This window comes from Choloepus didactylus, chromosome 17 (genome assembly GCF_015220235.1).
Source record: "Choloepus didactylus isolate mChoDid1 chromosome 17, mChoDid1.pri, whole genome shotgun sequence".
In the NCBI taxonomy this organism is placed as follows: domain Eukaryota; kingdom Metazoa; phylum Chordata; class Mammalia; order Pilosa; family Megalonychidae; genus Choloepus; species Choloepus didactylus.
The window spans coordinates 21,946,818-21,967,859 of NC_051323.1; the positions used below are offsets into that span (position 1 = coordinate 21,946,818).

At 35.7% G+C, this 21,042-nt stretch overlaps 1 protein-coding gene across 2 annotated transcripts in view; it reads right to left on the reverse strand.

The window, feature by feature from the left end:
- GMCL1 (germ cell-less 1, spermatogenesis associated) overlaps window positions 1-21,042 on the reverse strand; it is an 86,803-nt gene that overhangs the window by 58,252 nt on the left and 7,509 nt on the right. For both annotated transcript variants that reach the window (XM_037806847.1, XM_037806848.1), the window contains exons 4-7: window positions 19,511-19,608; window positions 17,327-17,439; window positions 16,622-16,687; window positions 610-694 (exon numbers count right to left, since the gene is read on the reverse strand). In XM_037806847.1, coding sequence (XP_037662775.1) covers window positions 610-694; window positions 16,622-16,687; window positions 17,327-17,439; window positions 19,511-19,608 — 362 coding nt within the window. The remainder of the gene's footprint in view (window positions 1-609; window positions 695-16,621; window positions 16,688-17,326; window positions 17,440-19,510; window positions 19,609-21,042) is intronic.

Here is a 21,042-nt window from a genome sequence, read left to right on the forward strand (position 1 = left end):
AATCTGCTATGTACTAATTACGACAATTCTGAGTCGCATCATCTACCAAACCAGAATAAGAGCTGACTTGTCTCTTCAGAGAGTTGTGAAAATAAAATTAGATTTAAAAATGTTAAAAATTTTCAAAAGGATGAAATGAAAAATATGCCTGAAGTGCAAATAAGGCCTTTTAAAGAAAAATGTCAACATTTTCTAGAAAATGTGTGAAAATCTCATCATAAAATCATGAATTCTAATAAAGCTTAATTTTGAAAAATCCCTAAAAATCAAACAAAACATTTAAACTGCATAAGACAATTTTTTTTTTTTTTTACATAAAACATGTCTGAGTACCAAAAAAATATAACAATGACATGTTTATGGTAAGGAAAAAAATCTTGGAAAAAAACAGGAAAGTATTAGTAGGATAGAAAAACCTAAAGAACAAAATTAAAACCACTTATTACATTAAATCCTAAACATAAAGACTTTTGAATATTTCGGCATATTTCCTTTTACTTTTCTTACATTTATAACCATTCCTTTGTCACTGGACACTAGCTGCTTTCATTATTTCATTACTACAAGCAATTCTGAGATGTGCTGGCATACATCATCTTATGTCAATACCTTTTTAAGAGCTGTGTATACATCCATTTCCACTTGCATTACAAATAAGTTAGAGGAACTGATGAGCTGTTTCATGACACTTATACTGGAAAAGATAAAACAGCATAAAAACATGGTAAAAATGAGAAGAGTTGCAAAACAATATAATTAAAAGGAGGAATGAAACTAATTTTACTTTTAACATTGGTTATTTCTATTGGTTATTTCAACAGTGAATATTTTTAAAGGAACATTAAGAAATTTTATATATATAGTTATCCCTTCCACATTGCAATTTTCCCCACTAAGGTTTCACTATATCAAGAGTTAGCAAAAGAAATTAAATGGAAATTTTTTGGTTATTTTGCAGAAGCTGCAAAATAGCTGCTGCAGTTGGCTGCCATTATGCATTAATGAGTCCATTGTAAGGCATATCAAGAAAAAAGAAAAGGAAATCTGTGAAGCCATTGCTGCAACTACACCAACACCTGCAAAGCATTCACATAAACCACAAGATCTGCATCTCTCTCATGTAGAAAGTGCAACATTCTTTTAGGTGCAGGATTGTTATAAAAAAGGCATTCAGGTAGACTCTGGCATCATAGGAGAAAGGCTAAGTCCTTATATGATTCCCTAAAGGGAAATGAAGGTGAAGGGTCTACCCCTACGGATCTTCAGGCCAGCAAAGGTTGGTTTGAAATTTTTTTTAACAAGTTTAGCCTACAAGGTGTAGAAGTAACAGGAAAGGCAGTATCTGTTGATCAAGAGGCAGATAGGGAGTCTCCTGAAACCCTGAATAAACTGATTGAGGACTTCTTTGGAATGAAAAAAGGGCCAAACAATTTTATTTGGATTTTCCAGATTGTGGGGATGCTGCACCCCTAACCCCCACAATGTGGAAGGGATAACTGCAATTTTTTACTCTGCTTTTTCTTCCATTTCAAAAAGCCAATATTGCCCTATGTTGCTTTATAATCTTCTCAAAATCATCCTTTCTTTTGTCAGACATTTAATTTAACTGTAACACCATAGCAACATACAAATGCTGAGAGTATATTTTCTCTTCTTGAAATTGACTCAAGTTCTATTCCTAGATAGATTACTGGGTTACACACATAAATGGTCACCTGATTTATGACCAAATTGCCATTATAATTCAACAGAAAAGGATAGCTTGTTGCTTTTTTTTTTCCCCAATAAAAAGTGCTTGATCAATTGGATATCCATATGGGGAAAAGTACCACAAAAATAAATTTGAGATGGACCACAAGTCCAAAAGCAAAGACAAAACAAAAAAGCCTCTAGAAAAAACATGGGAGCATCATCATGACCTTGGGGGTAGGAAAAAATTTCTTGAAAGGAATTCCCACAAAAAACACTTCCCATAAAAGAAACCAAGGATAAACTGGAAATCATTAAAATTAAGATCTTCTGTTCATCAAAATAAACCTTTAAGAGAGGGAAAAGGCAAGCTTCAGACTATAACACATCAGTATTATAAGTATTTGAAAAAAGGCTCTGATCTATGAATTGATAAGAAAAAGAATAACCTAATAAAAAAAAAAAAGGCAAAAAAATTTGAAAAGGCACTTTACAAAAGAGGATATCCAAGTGGCCAAATGCATGTGAAAAGGCACTTAACATCATTCATTTTCAGGAAATGCAAATTAAAGCCATGAGATCCCAATAAGTACTATAATTAAAGACTGACAATAGCAAGTGTTGGTTAGGATGTAGAAAAACTGGAACTCTCACACATTGCTCAGGGGAGGATAAGCTGGTACAACCACTTTGAAATCTGACAGTTTCTAGTAAAGCTGAACACACGTCTACCCTAAGATCCATTAATTCCACTCCTAAAGACATGAGTACATGTGGCCACCAAAAGATGTCTAAAAAACTTTCATAGCTTTATTTACAATGTCCATCAACACTAATAACTATAGCAATAAAAAAGAACTACTGCTATATCCAACAACCTGGATGAATCACCCAGCCATAATGTTGATTAAAAGCCAGACACAAAAGAATACATTCTAAATGATTCCACTCATACAAGATTCAATGAGAGGTACAATTTTATTTAGGGTGACAGGAGTCAGAATATTGGTTACCTTTGGGAAGTGGGCTTTACAGAGTGGAAGAGAACACTAGGTGGCCTTGTGGGATGCTAGAAATATTCTGTCTTGATCAGGGTTGGTGGTTATACATACAGGTCTATACATGACTAAAAATTAATCAAGCTGTGCACTTAAAATTTGTGCCCTTTACTGTATGTATCTTATACTTAAAAAGAAAAAAAGGCAAGGCTATAAAGGATAAATCTGAGGGGAGAGTTTTGGCAGAGCTGAGAGTGAAAGATACATAAACAATTTTGAGGGTGTGAGAATTTAGGAGAGAAACGTGCACGAAGGTGTGCTATGTATTATGAATCAGATCAATATCTTTTTAAAAAAAATCAGAGTATAAAAGGATAAGGATGCTACCTTTTGACATATATTGCAAAACTGATTTCCCAAAAGATTCAACTATGATATCACTGAAAAACAGGAATGTACCAATTTCTTCTGAGTATAACCTATATTGATTTTATCTTTTAAATTTATGTTAATTAGCATAAAATTGAATTACTGATAAAATGTTTACAAGTGAATATTTTTCCATATATTTGCATACCTTATCTCCTTAAGACCATAAAATAACATTTACATGTAAAAAAAGAAATCCAAGTACACCTATATACAGGGTAAAAAAATAAAAGCCCGCCCCTTCTTTATTCCACCCACCAAATCCACTCACCTGACCCACAAAAAATTACTGTTAACAATTTGATGAATGTTCTTCCAAATAGTTTTCTAGGTATTTATTTATGTATATATTTATGTTTACTGGTTTTTTTTAAAACAAAAATTTGATCACATAATATATAATGTTCTTAGGCTTGCTTTTTTTTTTCACTCAAAATGTTATCGTGGAGACCTTTCCTTGTAAGTACTGCTACATGCAACAACCTGGATGAATCATGCAGCCATTAAAAAGGATGAAATACTTCATTTAATGAGTACAGAGTAGTATTCAAGAAAGGTATACATTATTTCACCATTCCTCAGTCAATAAAAATTAAATTGTTCCCAATTTTTTAGTATTACAAATAATGCAATTCAGAACTTTATACATATCTTTGTGCAGATAGGCCAGTATTTCTGTAGGATAAATTTATAAAAGGGCAATACTGAATCAAAAAGTATTTGCATTATAATTTTAATACATGTTCACCTTCAAAAGGGCCATTAACTATTTACTCTTTCACCAACAATGTAAGAGTGACCACTTCCCTCATACACCCCTTTTTTTTAATTTTTATTTTCTTTTATAATTTTATTTTGAAATAAATACAGTTATAGGAACAGTTGCAAAAACAATACAAACCCCATACACAGAACTCCAGCATACCCTGACCCCCCTCCCCCAATACCCCAATCCACCAAATTAAACATGCTGTCACACCGCTATTTCTTTCCCTCCCTCCCTCCCTCATCATCCATCATCTATTGCTGTCTTCTGAACGTATGAGAGCTAGCTGCACACATCCTTGAACAAACACTATAATTCACATATACAATTCCCATGAACAAGAACATTCTTTTATGCAATCTCATTAAACACAGCTAAGAAGTACAAGAGATTCAACATTGATACAAAGCTTATATTCTATATTTCCTTTTTTTTTTTTTTATGTCTCAACTGTGTCCCTTTGGGCCTCCTGTCCTCCATCCTCAGATCCCATCCAGGGTCATCCGTGGCATTCAATTTGTATCTATTTAGACTTTTTTTTTCTTCAATTGTGGAAACATATATACAGCCTAAATCTTCCCATTCCTCCCCCTCCCTAGCATTCCATTAGTGGGATTAATCACATTTAGAACGTTATAATGCTATCTCCTTCCCACCATCCATTACTAGAAATTTCCCTTCACCTCAGACAGCAACCCTACACTCATTTCTTAACTTCCCATTGCCCCTTCCCCCATTTCTCTTAACCCATACTCTACTTTTCATCTCTATGGTCATATTCTCTGATAATTTCTTTGTGTTTACTGTGGGGCTTAAAATTAACCTCTTAAATCCATAACAATCTTGTTTTTCTTTGATACCAACTTAACTTCAATAGGAGACATAAACTATGTTCCTATGCTCCTCCATTGCCCCACCTTTATATAGTTCTTGTCAAAACTTACATATTTTACATTGAGTTCAAAACCACTGATTTGTCATTAGAGTTTGTGTATTTTATATCATGTAGGAAGTAAATAGTGGAGTTACAATTAAAAAATTATTGACTTCTATTTGTATTCCATTGTGATCAGAGAATGTGCTTTGAATATATTCAATTTTTTTTTTGTTTGTTTATTGAGGCTTGTTTTATGTCCCAGCGTATGGTCCATTCTGGAGAAAGATCCGTGATCACTAGAAAAAAATGAGTGTCCTGGTGATTTGGGATGTAAGGTTCTATATATGTCTGTTAAAATTGTCTGTATCTCTCTCTCCTTTCTTTGTTTCTCTGTCAGTAGGGCTCCCTTTAGTATCTGAAGTAGGGCAGGTCTTTTATTGGCAAACTCTCTCAGCATTTGTTTGTCTGTGAAAAATTTAAGCTCTCCCTCAAATTTGAAGGAGAGTTTTGCTGGATAAAGTATTCTTGGTTGGAAATTTTCTCTCTCAAAATTTTAAATATGTCATGCCACTGCCTTCTCGCCTCCACGGTGGCCGCTGAGTAGTCACAACTTAGTCTTCTGTTGTTTCCTTTGTATGTGGTGAATTGCTTTTCTCTTGCTGCTTTCAGAACTTGCTCCTTTTCTTCAGTATTTGACAGTCTGATCAGAATATGTCTCGGGGTGGGTTTATTTGGATTTATTCTATTTGGAGTTCGCTGGGCATTTATGCTTCGTGCATTTATATTGTGTAGAAGGTTGGAGAAGTTTTCCCCCACAATTTCTTTGAATACTCTTTCTAGACCTTTACCCTTCTCTTCCCCTTCTGGGACACCAATGAGTCTTAAATTTGGACGTTTTATTTTATCTATTGTATCTCTGAGATCCTTTTTGATTTTTTTCTCCATTCTTTCTTTTGTTCTTTCATTTTCTGTTCTGTGGACTTCTAGGACACTGAGTCGTTGTTCAACTTCCTCTAATCTCGTGTTATGAGTATCCAGAGTCTTTTTAATTTGGCCAACAGTTTCTTTTATTTTCATAAGATCTTCTATTTTTTTATTTACTCTCGCAATTCCTTCTTTATGCTCTTCTAGGGTCTTCTTTATATCCCTTATATCCTGTGCCAAGGTCTTCTTCATGTACTTTATATCCTTTGCCATGTTTTCGTTCCTCGATTGTAGTTCTTTGATTAATTGTGCCAAGTACTGTGTCTCTTCTGATATTTTGATTTGGGTGTTTGGGATTGGGTTCTCCACACTGTCTGGTTTTATCATAAGCATTATGATTTCCTGTTGTTTTTGGCCTCTTGGCATTTGCTTTGCTTGACAGGGTTCTTTCAAATTGTAAAAAAAAATACTAATCTAATTTTTCAGAAATACAAGTTGGTGGCGTACACTTTCTCTAACTAACCAGCAGATGGCGTCTGCGAGTCACCTATACCCCTCAAGTCAGTTCTCCTCCACTTTGTCTTTGTGGTGTGTGGGGAAATGATTCTTGTGGGGTTCAGTTGGTGAACTCAGTTTGGGTGTGTTGTTGGAGCTGTCTGCCCTGAATGTGGGGCATGTGTCTAGGTGGTTAGGGAGGCAGGGCAGCTTTAATATTCAAACCTCCCAGGTGTTCCCGGAGATTCAAGGCTGTTGCAAGAGTCTAAGCCTTCATTTCAGTTTTGCCCCAGATTTTCTCTGTTGCTGACCCACAAACCACCAGCACTGACATAGTTCCCTGGGTTTTCCGAGTGGGCCCCCCTTCTCAGCTGTGATCTTCCAGGACCTCTGCTGAGGGAAGGCTGTGCTATGTCACAAGTGCGCGCTGTCCCTCAAGGGAAGCTCTGGGCCGCCGAGCTGTGCAGGGGCACTCTCAGCCTGATGCAAAGATGGCTGAATGGGGCATCTCAACCCTCTTCTCCTTTTCGCACAGTTCCTCCTCCCCAGCTCCGGGACAACTGGCATGGCTCTGGACTGTGGGCACAGCCCCGGGCAGGAGTGTCTCCAGCCTGCCGGGGAGCCAGCTGCAAGCAGCGGGGGTTTCTTTCTCCTTTTGGCTCTCCCCTCTGCTCCCCTGGCCCTGAGGGAATCTGCAGCAGGCTATCCTCCACGCCAGACACTGAGAGGCCAGCTCAGCCCGCTCCTGCTGTGCTTCACTGCGTGGTTCCCACCATCGCAACTGCAGCCGCTCCTGGGTTTTTCCCTTTTTTTAAAAAAAAAAAGAACCAGTCTGTCTCCAAACGCCAACCCCTGGCTTCCCCACAACGCAGCATGGCCACGGGTCTTTCAGCCGGCTTACTCACTCGTTTCAGAATGCAGACTCCCGGTTTCACCAAGTGCACAGCCCCTGTGGTTCTAGCAGACCTTGTCCAGCTGGTGCATCACTGAAACCGGTATTCTGGGTCACCTTCTGGTTTTTATCTAGTATTTTTCACGGTGGTGTTTTTTTTGCCCTGTCTCACCTAGCTGCCATCTTAGGTTCTCCCCTCCACCCTTTATTTTTATTAAATAGTTTGTTAAAATATGATGTGTGAGAAATTGTGTGCTATTTAATTTGCATTTTCCTGAAAAGAGCCTGAATATCTAATTGGCCATTTGCAATTTTTCTTTTGGGAAGTTTTTATTCTTTGCCTATTTTTCTTTTAGAGGCTCTTATTTTTATTATCCACCCTTAATACTGACAATCTGTTTAACGAATATAATCCTTAGCCTGTTATTTAAGTTATAAATGTTTCCTTTCAGTTCTGACTTTTCTTTTCTTTAACAAAACAAATACATTAATACATTTATTGTTTGAATAGCATAATTCAAAATCCAAAATAAATTTTTTGTAAAAAGTAAAAAGTCAGTCTTCATCTATTAATGTACCCTGAGATATACAGTCCTCTTTTCTGGAGGGAGTCCTTGCTATCAGTTTATATTCTTCCAAAGACATATTTTATCTATTCATGCATGCAAATATATATGTGTATATTTGTATGTGTGTATTACTATTTTAAATGTAAATGAAAGATACTTAATAACTTTACTCACTATCCTGATCCTGATGTTTTAATGTATCCTGAAAAGTTTCCTATTAGTATATATAGAGCTCTCTAATATATTTTTATCATTAAATATAGCTCATATACAAGAATATAAAATACATATACAGATTAAAAGTAATAAAACATCACTGAAGTACCACCACCCACATTACTAAACCTTAGAACATTATTACCTTAGAAGCCTATTGTGAATCGATTGTGGTGATGAATGCACAAGTATAAGATGGTATTGTGAACAGGTGATTGTACATAATGGATGACTGTATGGCATGTGAACATAGCTCAATAAAACTGAATTTTCAAAAAAACTTTATGGACACTAACAAATAAAAAAAATAAAAAAATTAAGCCTACTGTGTGCCCCTAGCCAGTTCCATTCTCCCTCTTTCTTAACTCTTCAGTTAGTCAGTATTCTGAATTTTGTTTGCAGTTTCTTTGCTTTTTACACTTGTATCACCTATGGATGATTTTGTAAAGAATACTTTTTATTTGTTTCTGAATTTTCTATAAATCAAATCATAATCTACGTGTTCTTCTATTATTTGCTCCACTCACTCAACAGTTTTCTCTCAAACACAACTCCTATAGCTATAGTATAGACAAAGACTTTTAAAAAATGATCCTCAGAGAACCTAAGATGGTGGCTAGGTGAGACAGGGCAAAACAACACCTCCGTGAAAAATACTACATAAAAACCAGAAAGTGACCTCGAACACCACTTCCAGAGTAGCACCAGCCAGACAAGGTCCGCTAAATCTACAGGGACCATACATTTGGTGAAAACAGGAGTCTGCATTCTGAAACGAGTGAGTGAGTCGGCTGAAAGTCCCTCGGCCATGCTGCGGTGCGGGGAAATGGTGGGTTGGTGTTTGGAGATGGACCAGTTCTTTAAAAAAAAAAAAAAAGAAGCCTGGGAGCAGCTGCAGATACGATGGGATTGAGCTAGGCTAACACCTTGGTGTCTGGTGTGGAGGATACCCCTTCCCACACCCACTGCTGATTGTCTTTGGCCCAGGGGAACAAAAGGGAGCCAAAAGGAGAAAAAAAAACGCATGACTTGTAGCCATCTCCCCAGCGGGCGGGGGCACTCCTACCTGGGGCTGAACCCACAGCACAGAGCCGCACCAAGAAACCCAGCGTGACAGGGAGTCTTTCCCACAGCACCGTGCACATGCCACAAAATCAGCCGTGGACAGTGGCCTTTAATACACCCACGACTGATTGTCCCGGAGCTGGGAGGGCGGAGCTGTGCGGAAAGGCGGCAGTTAACACGTCCCATTCAACCATCTTTGAAATGGTCTGGGAATGCCCCTGCACGGCCTGGTGTACCAGGGCTTCCCTGGAGCCCGGCTCGCACTTGTGACGTGGCACGGCCCTCCCTCCCTCAGCAGAGGTCCTGGAAGAGCACAGCAGGGAAGGGGGAACCTCTCGGAAATCCCAGGGAACCTACGCCAATACCAAGGACTTTTGGGTCAGCGGCAGAGAACAGCCTTAAATCTCCAGGAACACCTGGGAGGTTTGATTACTAAAGCTGCCCTTTCTCCCTAACTGCTCAGACACACACCCCTCATTCAGGGCGGACAGCACTGACAACACACCCAAATTAAGTGCACCAATTGGACCCCACAAGAATCAGATCCCCACACATCACAAAGACAAAGTTGGGGAGAACTGACTTGAGGCGAATAGGTGACTCAGGGACGCCACAGTTAGAGAAAGTGTACACCACCAAGTTGCAATTCTGACAAATTAAAGATCAAGTAAAGCAAATGCCAAGAGGCCAAAAACAACAGAAAATCTTAAAGCATATGATAAAACCAGACGATATGGAGAACCCAAACCCAAACACTCAAATCAAAAGATCAGAAGACACACAGTACTTGGCACAATTAATCAAAGAACTACAGACAGGCAACGAGAGCATGACACAGGATATAAAGGACATGAAGAGGAGCATGGCACAGGATATAAAAGACATAAAGAAGACCCTAGAAGAGCATAAAGAAGAAATTGCAAGAGTAAATAAAAAAATAGAAGATCTTATGGAAAATAAAGAAACTGTAGGCCAAATTAGAAAGACTCTGGATATTCAGAATACAAGGTTAGAGGAAGTTGAACAACAATTCAGCCTCCTTGAGGACCACAGAACAGAAAATGAAAGAACAAAAGAAAGAAAGGAGAAAAAAATTAAAAAAATTGAAATGGACCTCAGGGATAAAATAGATAAAATAAAATGTCCAAATTTAAGACTCATTGGTGTCCCAGAAGGGGAAGAGAAGGGTAAAGGTCTAGAAAGAGTATTCAAAGAAATTGTGGGGGAAAACTTCCCCAACCTTCTACGCAATATAAATACACAAAGCATAAATGCCCAGCAAACTCCAAATAGAATAAATCCAAATAAACCCACCCCGAGACATATTCTGATCAGACTGTCAAATACTGAAGAGAAGGAGCAAGTTCTGAAAGCAGCAAGAGAAAAGCAATTCACCACATACAAAGGAAACAACAGAAGACTAAGTTGTGACTACTCAGCGGCCACCGTGGAGGCGAGAAGGCAGTGGCATGACATATTCAAAATTCTAAGAGAGAAAAATTTCCAACCAAGAATACTTTATCCAGCAAAACTCTCCTTCAAATTTGAGGGAGAGCTCAAATTTTTCACAGACAAACAAATGCTGAGAGAGTTTGCCAATAAAAGACCTGCCCTACTTCAGATACTAAAGGGAGCCCTACCGACAGAGAAACAAAGAAAGGAGAGAGAGAGAGAGATAGAGAATTTTAACAGACATAAATAGAATATTACATCCCAGGTCACCAGGACACACATTCTTCTCTAGTGATCATGGATGTTTCTCCAAAATGTACCATATGCTGGGACATAAAAACAAGCCTTAATAAAAAAAGATTAAAAAAAAAAATGAATTTGTTCAAAGCACATTCTCTGACCACAGTGGAATACAAATAGAAGTCAACAACCATCAGAGACTTGGAGAATTCACAAACACCTGGAGGATAAAAATGAGGGGGAGATGAAAACATTCCTGGATAATGAAAAGGTGAGGGACTTCATCACCAGTAATCAGTCCTATAAGAAATGCTAAAGGGAGTTGAGCAAGTTGAAAGGAAGGGACACTAAACAATTGACTGAAACTACATGAAGAAATAAAGATTTCCAGTAAAGATCACATGGTAAATATAAATACCAATACTACTGTATTTTTTATTGATAACTCCACTATTTACTTCCTACAGGATCTAAAATACATAATCTGTAATGATAAATCAGTGGTTTTGGACTCAATGTAAAATATGTAACTTTTGACAAGAACTACATAAAGGTGGGGGAATGATGGAGTATAGGAACATACTTTATGTGTCATATTGAAGTTAAGTTGGTATGAAAGAAAAACAAGATTGTTATAGATTTAAGATGTTAAATTTAAGCCCCATGGTAAACACAAAGAAAGTATCAGAGAATATGACCATAGAGATGAAAAGTAGAGTATGGGTTCCGAGAAGTGGGGGAAGGGGCAATGGGGAGTTAAGAAATAAGAGCAGGGTTTCTGGTTGGGGTGAAGGGAAACTTCTAGAAATGGATGGTGGGAAGGTGATAGCATTGCAACAATCTAAATGTGATTAATCCCACTAATGGAATGCTAGGGAGGGGGTGGAATGGGAAGATTTAGGCTATATATATGTTTCCACAATTTGGAAAAAAAAAAAAAAAAAAGACAGTCTAAATAGATGACAATTAAATGCCAAGGATGATCCTGGGATCTGAGGATGGAAGATAGGAGGCTCAAAGGGACACAGATGGGACACAAGAAAAAAAAAAAAGGAATATAGAATGTAAGCTTTAAATCAATGTTGAATTTCTTGAACTTCTTAGCTACACTTAATGAGATTGCATAAAAGAATTTTCTTGTCCAATGGAAAAGTATATGTGAATTATATTGTTTGTTCCAAGATATGTGCAGCTTGCTCACATATGTTCAGAGGACAGAGCAATAGATGATGGATGATAGGGAGGGAGGGAGGGAAAGAAAGAAATGGTGGTGTGACAGGATGTTAAAGGTGGTGGATCGGGGTATCGGGGGAGGGGGGTCGGGGTATGATGGAGTTCTATGTATGGGGTTTGTACTGTTTTTGCAACTTTGCCTGTGAGATTTAATTTATTTCAAAATAAAATTTATTAAATTAAAAAAAATGATCCTCAATATGGTCAAGGAGCTCAAGGAAAACAGAGATGAAGAACTAAAGGACATCAGGATAACAACAAATGAACAATAAGAAAATCCTGTTTTCATAAAGATTTTCAAAAAAAGAGAAATTTTTAAAAGGAACCAAACAGAAATACTGGAGTTGAAGACCACAATAACTGAAATGAAAAATTCCCTTCAGGATTTCAATAGCAGATTAGAGCTGGCAGAAGAAAAGAATCAGGGAATTCAAAGACAAGAAAGTAAAATGATTCAGGCTGAGGAGTAGAAAGAAAAAAGAATGAAAAGTAATGAACAGTGCCTGAGACCTATGGGACACCATCAAGCATACCAATGTACTTACATGGGAGTCCCAGAAGCAGAAGAAAGAGGCAGAAGAAATATTCAAAGAAATAATGGCAGAAAACCTCCCCAATAAAACAAAAGACATGAATAAACACATCCAAGCCCAGTGAACCCCAAACAGGACAAACTCAAAGAGAACCATGCCCAGTCACATAGTAATCAAACTGTCCAATGCCAAGGACAAGGAGAGCTCTGAAAGCTGCAAGAGAAAAGCAAAGTATTATGTATAAGGGAGTCCCAATAAGATTTAGTGCCGATTTCTCATCAGAAACCATTGAGGCAAGAAGGCAATTGGATGAAACATTTAAGGTGATGACAGAAAACAATCCACCAAGACTGCCTTTCAAAAATGAGGGAGACAGTAAGACATTGCCAGAAAAAGCTGAGGGAGTTCCTCACCACTAGACCTGCCCTATAAGCTAATGCTAAAGGAGGTCTTTAGACTGAAAGTAGAGGACACTAGACAGTAGACTGAAGTGGCATAAAGGAATAAAGACCTCGGGTGAAGGTAACCATATGGCTAATCATAAATGCCAGTACTATGGCATTGTATTTTTTAGTATGTAACACCACTTTTTACTTCTCACAGGTTCTGCAATGCAAATACATAAAAAGTACTGATAAATCTATGATTTTGGACATAAAATGTATAAAGATATAATGTGTAACAAGTACAACAAAAAGATGGGGGTACAGAGGGATATAGTAACAGTGTATGTGTACCCTAGTGAAGTTAAGCTGACATCAAATGAAACATGATTCATTGTTATAGATTTAGGATGCTAAGTTTTAGCCCCAAGGTAATCAAAAAGAAACTATCTGAAAAATATACACAGAAGGAAATGAAAAGGGAATTAAAATGGTACAGGACAAAAAAATCAAATAACTATGAAAGCAGGCATTAAAGGAAGACTTGAGGGACAAAAAAGGTATAAGACTTACAAAGACCAAATAGCAAAATAACAGAAGAAAGAACTATATTATCAGAAGTTACTTAAAATGTAAGAGATTGGAAGAATGGATAAAAAAGAATGACAGAACTATATGCTATATACATAGAACATATACATATACTATATACAAAGACGAACCTTAAATTCAAAGCACAAACAGGTTAGAAGTGAAAGGATGCAGTTAAACAATGGTTTCTTTAACTATACACCTAAAATACAAGCAAGAAAAGAAAAAATAGATACATGGGACCTCACCAAAATTAAATACTTTCATGCCTCAAAGGACTTTACCATAAAAATAAAACAACCTACACAATGGGAAAAAATATTTGGAAACCACATATTTGATAAACATATGATTTATATCCATGAATAAATAAAGAAATCCTTCAACTTAACAAAAAGACAAACAACCCAATAAAAAAAAAAATGGGTAAAAGACTTGCATAGACATCTCTCCAAAGTTATGCAAATGGCCAGAAAGCACATGAAAAGATGCCATGAGGGAAATGCAAATCAAAATCACAGTGAGATATCATTTCACACTCATTAGAATGGCTGCTATTAAAAAAATGGAAAATAAGTGTTGGAGAGTACACAAAGAAACAGGAACTGTCATTCATTGCTGGTGGCAATGTAAAATGGTGCAGCCACTATGGAAGACAGTTTGGCACTGCCTCAGAAATTTAAGTATAGAATTATCATATGACCTGGCAATCCCCCTTCTAGGTATATACCAAGAAGAACTGAAAGCAGGGACTTGAACAGGTATTTGTACACAAATGTTCACAGCAGCGTTGTTCACAACAGCTAAAATATGGAAGCAATACAACTTTCCATCAATAGATGAATGGATAAACAAAATGTGGTGTGTGTATATATATATGCAATGGAATATTATTCCGCCAAAAAAAAAAGGAATGAAGTTCTGATACATGCTACAAGGTAGATGAACCTTGAAGACACTGACATCATGTTGAGTAGAATTAGCCAGACACAAAAGGGCAAATAGTGTATGATATCACTGGCAGGAAATAATAGGAATAACCAAAATCATGGAGTCAGAAACTAACAGAAGTTACCAAGGGTTGGGAGTAGGGACAGGGAGTTATTGCTTAATTGGTATAGAATTTCTGTTTGGGATGATAGACAAGATTTGGTCATGGATGGTGGTGATGGTAGCACAACACTGCATGTGAATGTGATTTATAGTGAATGTGATTAAAAGCAGATATTTTAGTTTGTGTAAATGTTACCACTATAAAAACTAAACAAAACAAAACAAAAAACACCTTAGGACTGTACAACAAAAACAGTGAACCCTAATATAAACTATGGTCTATAATAGTACAATTATAATGATATCTTTCATTAATTGTAAAAAGGTACCACACTAATGCAAAGTGCTAATAATGGGGTGAGTATATGGTAACTATTTTCTGCTTGTTTTTTGAGTAAACCTACAACTTCTCTAATTTAAAAAATACAAAAAAAAAACCTACATTTTTTTTGCCCAAGACAAAGGACTCTTAGAAAATAATCTGGACTTGAAGGATACTTTTAACTCAAATAATGTACTATGAAAGGCCTTTCTGTGTGCTGATAGGGAAACAAAGAACTTTTGCCCTGATAGAGCCACAGCTTCCTCTTTTGCCTGTTTTCCTACATTTAATGTAAACAAACAAATGTACTTGTCAAAATTCACTAAAACTGCTATCTTATCAATGTAATCTTTAATCTCTAATGTTAAGAGTATTGCTTATCTTTAAAATACTTTTTTTTTTTTTTTTTGCTGCTGAATGTAGGTAAGTGATACCTTAGAAAATACGTTTCTCCTACAATTCTTCACTTTATTGTGTTTTGTAAGAGAAAATAATGGGGAATACAGTAGATAAGAGCCATTAATCATATAATTATATGTTCATGTTTTTAGGTAAAAGTTGAGAAGTCAATAAAATACATTTTTATGACTATTAAAGAGGGGGAGATCAGAAAGTAAATTGGTTTAAATTTAGAGTAGAAATGATATCACCAGTTTTTTTTTCCATCCCCTTTTTCTGTTCATTTAAGCCAGAAAAAGCCAGGGGACTTGGGTTTTTAAGATGACCATCATGACTCATTTCTCTTTTGAAAAAGATAATGAGAAATTATAAATGAGAAAGAAATTAAAGCTTTCCTAATGATTTCCAAACCAAACATAATGTAGAGCTTTATTTATGCCTTGACATCACTAGTTGGTAAGTTTTTGTAGAACAATGCTTCTCAAACTTTTCTACCAAAGTACCCCTAATGGCAGAAGAAAGAAAAGAATACAAGGACCCACCCAAAGGTGTTCTAGCCATAGGATAGTTTTTCTGTAAGTTCTTGTATTTCATCTTAAGAATTCAAAAAATTTGAATTCCTTCTATTCTAAAATGTATTAAAACATAAAAATGTTTCTCTCTCTTTCATCTCACCCCCACACAAAAAAAAAAAGAAAGAAAGAAAAGAAAAAACTCAGTAAAATTGGTAATTCAGGAAACTATGCAATGTTAATTCTTTGGTTTTGTACATTTCCAGCAGAATGCCACATACCCCTTACCACTGTCAAGGAAACAAAGCCTAAAAATGAAGGTAAAGTCTACTGATATTCAAAAGTTCAATCCCACCCTAAATTTCTCAGTCCCATCATGGATATATTAGCCCTGTTCCTATAAATAAGTGCCTTGAAAAACCATGACATAATCCTTTCTGTATCCTTTATAGCTCCTAAAAGGGTAGACATTCAATAAGTGTTTGCTGAAAGGAAGGAAAGAATGAATAAGTGTGGCTAATTCAAAAGGCCCACCTAAGTGTGAATTTAATTTCACTAGGCTTAGCAAAAAACTTAAAACAATTTTCTCAAACTTAATTTTTTTTTTTTTTTTTTTTTAAACTTAATTTTTCAATGACAAAGGAAGTTTTTAAAACATAATTTTTAGATAGTCTAAGGGTCCAGCAGAAGTGAGACAACATTAGAGACTTTTCTGTAGTCTTAAAGTAGCAGTATATTTTTCTAATAAATTGGTTAAAACAGTAGACATAATATAAATTAAATATGTTACAACAAAGAAAGATTTGTGTAGCATTTCTTCAGTTTATGGATGAAGTCATGATAGCTGTCATTGAATTGCTCACTTTTTCATAAGAAATTCCTTTTTGGGTTATATAAAATTGTCTTGCAAACTTTAGACAATATAACAAATAAAAACAATATTTTATGATGATTGATTATAAAGTTATTTAAAATTCAAATACCTGAGTTCTTTAAAAAGTTCAACATTCTGGTGAGTCATCAAATTGTTTAGAAGCCATTCAAGGCACCTGAAAGTAAAACATGTAATTATTATGCTGTATATCATATATTTATGATTAATTAAATAGGATTTAAAATAAAAGCAGAATATTAATCTTGCTAGAACATGCTCAAAAGTTTTAGTTTAACAATTGGAAGTTTAGTATCGTTTTTGTCAGCAGTTATTAAGGAAATATTCCCTTAATATTAATAACAGCATTTCTAATTAAGGAAATCTCATTTCAACTTTATGTTAAATGATTTATGAAAGAGCTTACATATGTCTATTATCCTCTTTAAAATCTGAAAACAGGTACTGCAATTCTTAAGAGTTAAAAAGTAAAGATTGCCAGTAACTTTACTGAAAAAATGCATATTATGCCTTATCAATAAAAAAATTTAAATAGAAAATGTACTGTAAAGAGTGACCATAGTTTTTATAAATATGTATGACTCACCCATGGTCACTTATATCAAAGACACCGCTTTTGAGGAAGTTACTAATTAGCCCAAATAGTAAAAAAGGCTTTTAATATACTAAAATGCTATTATCCTATCTTTTTTGTTTTTTAATTCTCTCTTTCTTATAACTATACATTCTCTTAAGAAACCAAAGCAGTCAAAGTCCCAACAGTGGGATGGGAGGAAAAATAAGAAAGGTAACTCACTTTTTCTTTACAGAATCTAATCCATAGGTCCCTGCTGATGTATAATAGCCACATACAGTTTTCACATTAATTGTTTCCTTCATTGTCTCACCACATTGCTGTATTAAACCATCCTGTAAATATAAATAAGCACTGGAAAGGCCCATTTCACGTGGGAAAAATTAGCTCTGAATATGTGCTTTTACAAATTTAAAAAGTAAAAAAAAAAAAAAGAAAGAAAAGAAAGGAAACTCATGAAGTATTAAGTGACAGCAAGCCTAATTTTTTTGTAAGTCCAGTAAAAATACTGGAAAAAATCCAGCAAGTATTCAATACTTGGAATTAGAAAATGGGAGGGTAGAAAAGCAATAAGGTAGAGATGAATATTGCTACTCTGACTCTTTATTCTTCCTCTCTCTGGGACCTATGCAAATTTCTTTAGCAGCGTTGTGTCTGTCTGGACTGTTCTTTTAAAATGAAGACCTCTTTACCATAGTCAGTTGACCATGTGATAGGCTAGGCAAATTACATCTATCCTCATAGTGTTTATTAAAGTTTAAAACACTTATCAATATCTAAGAAATGCACTTAAAACAAATATATTATTATTTTAAACAACTTATATTAAAATTTTAATCTAATGTTTATATAAAAACTTTCAAATGAACCACTTTTATTTACTATATAGTGTCTTTTTTCACACCAACCTCGGAAATACAGTCATCATGCAAGTATATTATTAAGTTACTTAGTTAGTTAATATGCAGAAAGTAGATTTAGAACTAAACCAAAAGAACTAAAGTTAGAAAATAAGGTATACTTACTGGAAATAAGTATTGAAAGAATCAAAACATTTTAAAAATCAAATGATCTCAGTCAAGTATATATAGCAAGCTATTAACTAATACTTAAATGAGTATACAAATGCCACAAAAAAGGAAACTTAATAAAAAAAATTACAAAGATCAAAATAAAACACTGACTCCATTAGGATTTTAAACTTACATGAAAGTCATTCTAGGCCCCTCCCCTTTCCTCTTAACATCTTGTCTGTTACCAAATCTGGTGGATAACACCTCTGGTCTCCTTTTTTAACTCCCTCAATACTTATTGCTACTTAGATCCTCACTTAGCCCTATCACAACAGACTTTTGTCTCTAGTATTGCACTCATCTTTCCTTCCATCCATCTTTCACATTGTTTCTGGATATTCTTTCTGTCTCTCCTGATTCAAATCTTCCAAAGGTACTTTAAAATCTAAACTCCTTAGCGAGTTACAAAGGGATTTTCATCATCTGGCCTCTGCCTCCCACTCTTCAACCTTTCTTATATTCCATGATAGAGCCAGGTTCCACTTAAGTTGTCCAATCCACCGTTGTTTCACTTCTCTAAGTCTCATTTACTCTGTTGCTTTGTCTGAAATCCTCCTTTCCCCTCTCTTCATCTGTTGCAAGAAAAATTTATTTTCATCTTTCAAGATACAACCTCAAACTTGACCTCCCTTTTTGATGCTAGCAGGTTGAACTGACCACCCCCTTCTCATGTGTCCACTACATCTTACTACTGTACCTGTAATTCTGGACAGTGCCCTCTTCACCTTTCGGTCTATTATTCTTCCCTCCCTGCCACGATACACAGCACAATGGGAGCTCCTTGAAGGTGGGAACTGTATCTTAATTTATCTTTCTATCTCTAAGCCCAGTTTGACACACTGCTCAATAAACTTCTGTTAAATGAATAAATCTGTTATTTTACCAGTAGATTAAAACACATATATGTGGTTTACATATAATATTTAATAATTAAAAAAAAGTTCACATAGTAGGCACTCAATGTTTCTGAACCAATGAACTAAATAAGTTAGTAATCTTAAGTCATTTGCTTAAAAATAGTTAAAGATAAGTCATTAATGGAAATCTGTAAATGAACTTAGACAAGTAATATATTTCTACATTATAATTATAAAGTATCTACACAGAAATAGCTTGCATTCATGCTAAGAGACATCATGACCACCTCAGTTGTAATACATTGCTTTTGGTTAAGCATTTTAAATGACCTGCAAAAAATGGCATATTGATACATTTCATTTTTATTTTAAAAACTGTAAAAATTTTATTTTAAAAATTATTTCTGGTTTTAGAACAGATATTTTGAAACAAAGATGTAAGTGTGATCCTTCCTCTGAATAATGCACAGACTTACCAACTGCAGCATACAAGCTGCTGCCAAAATGGCAATAACTCGACTGGGCTTTATTAAGACGTCATCTCTATACAGTGAACCAAACGCAACCTGCAATGCTAAAAACAAAAGCACAAATATAGCACGAAATACTTACATCCATAAGAGTACTACAAAATTAACAATAACAATTTTCACACACAAAGACAAATTTGTCTAAATCTGGCATGTACACAAAAGGATAGGAAAACTCGCTAATTAAAATGCTGGTAATGGTGACTGACGGTACTAATATAATAACAATGTTGTAAGTTTCTAATAACAATGTTGTAAGTTTCCGTGTATTCTACAGAATCTAGCTGGATTCTTCCAGCACCCTTTTTTTTTTTTTTAAATTAGAGAAGTTGTAGGTTTATAGAAACATCATGCATAAAATAGAGTTCCCATATACTACCCTATTCTAGCATCTAATCCTGACATTGATGGTTAGAACTGAGACATCCTTGGAAAAAGTTTTATAAAGATACCCTTGAGTAGACCAATTATTTACACAGATCCAGTGATAATCTCAACCTTGCTACTTTACTGCTTCGCCAGTGGGGAGTGTGGCCCAGCTCCTGGTCCTGCCCATGTCACATTCCCTGCAATGATGACTCACTGAATACATAGCTCACATACATTCTCTTTAAAGACCATATTATCTCCAGTGCAACAATCCAGGCAACCACCACCAGTGGATCAGAGTTGGCCAAAGACATGAAACATTTACCATTCCACATCCAAGGTATTAAATCCAAACACTCAGTGGAGCCTCTATCACTTCTTTCTGACCTAATCCTCATTACCTCCCTAACTTTAGTGCTTACTTCCATCTAACTAACTCTTTAAGAACCTGCTGTGACAGCCAATTTCATTCAACTGCCCCCAATGTACACACCAAGTACATTCTACTTCTGTGTGTCTAGACTGGCTGAACTTGTCACCTAGAACCACCTCAGACATTCACACTTAACCCTTATGGCCATCTAATTCTGTCCATCCTTTTCTCTACTGCCACTCTCATACATCTCCCACATGGTACAATTTATAAATGTTCTTAAATTTTCTCTATGCCAATGTGGTAGGTCATGGGAACTTCCGCCTGGGCTAATAATGAGAGTAGCAGAAGGAACACTGGAATAGTAGTTAGAATAGCTATAGAATGATGTAGCTTCACTAACTGCTCTGAGATCCATAAAAAGCCCCTTATATCCTCTGGGTCTCAACTTCCTCATCTTAGCATCCTAATACCACTGAAACAACAAGATTCTGTAATTCATACTCTTATTGTTCTCAGAAAAGATCTTCAAAAACAGGGAACAATCAATGAATATTGTTTACCAGCTTTTCTATGCAGTTAAAAAAAAACTTTTTCTTCCTTCACCCTACATACTCCATATCTCAGGTGGCTACATTAACAAAGAGAAGTAAACAGATGGATAAGGACCACATGACTAAATAAATTAGGGACAGGTGGGACAGAAGTAATGAAGTTATCTCCTTAGGATGCTTAA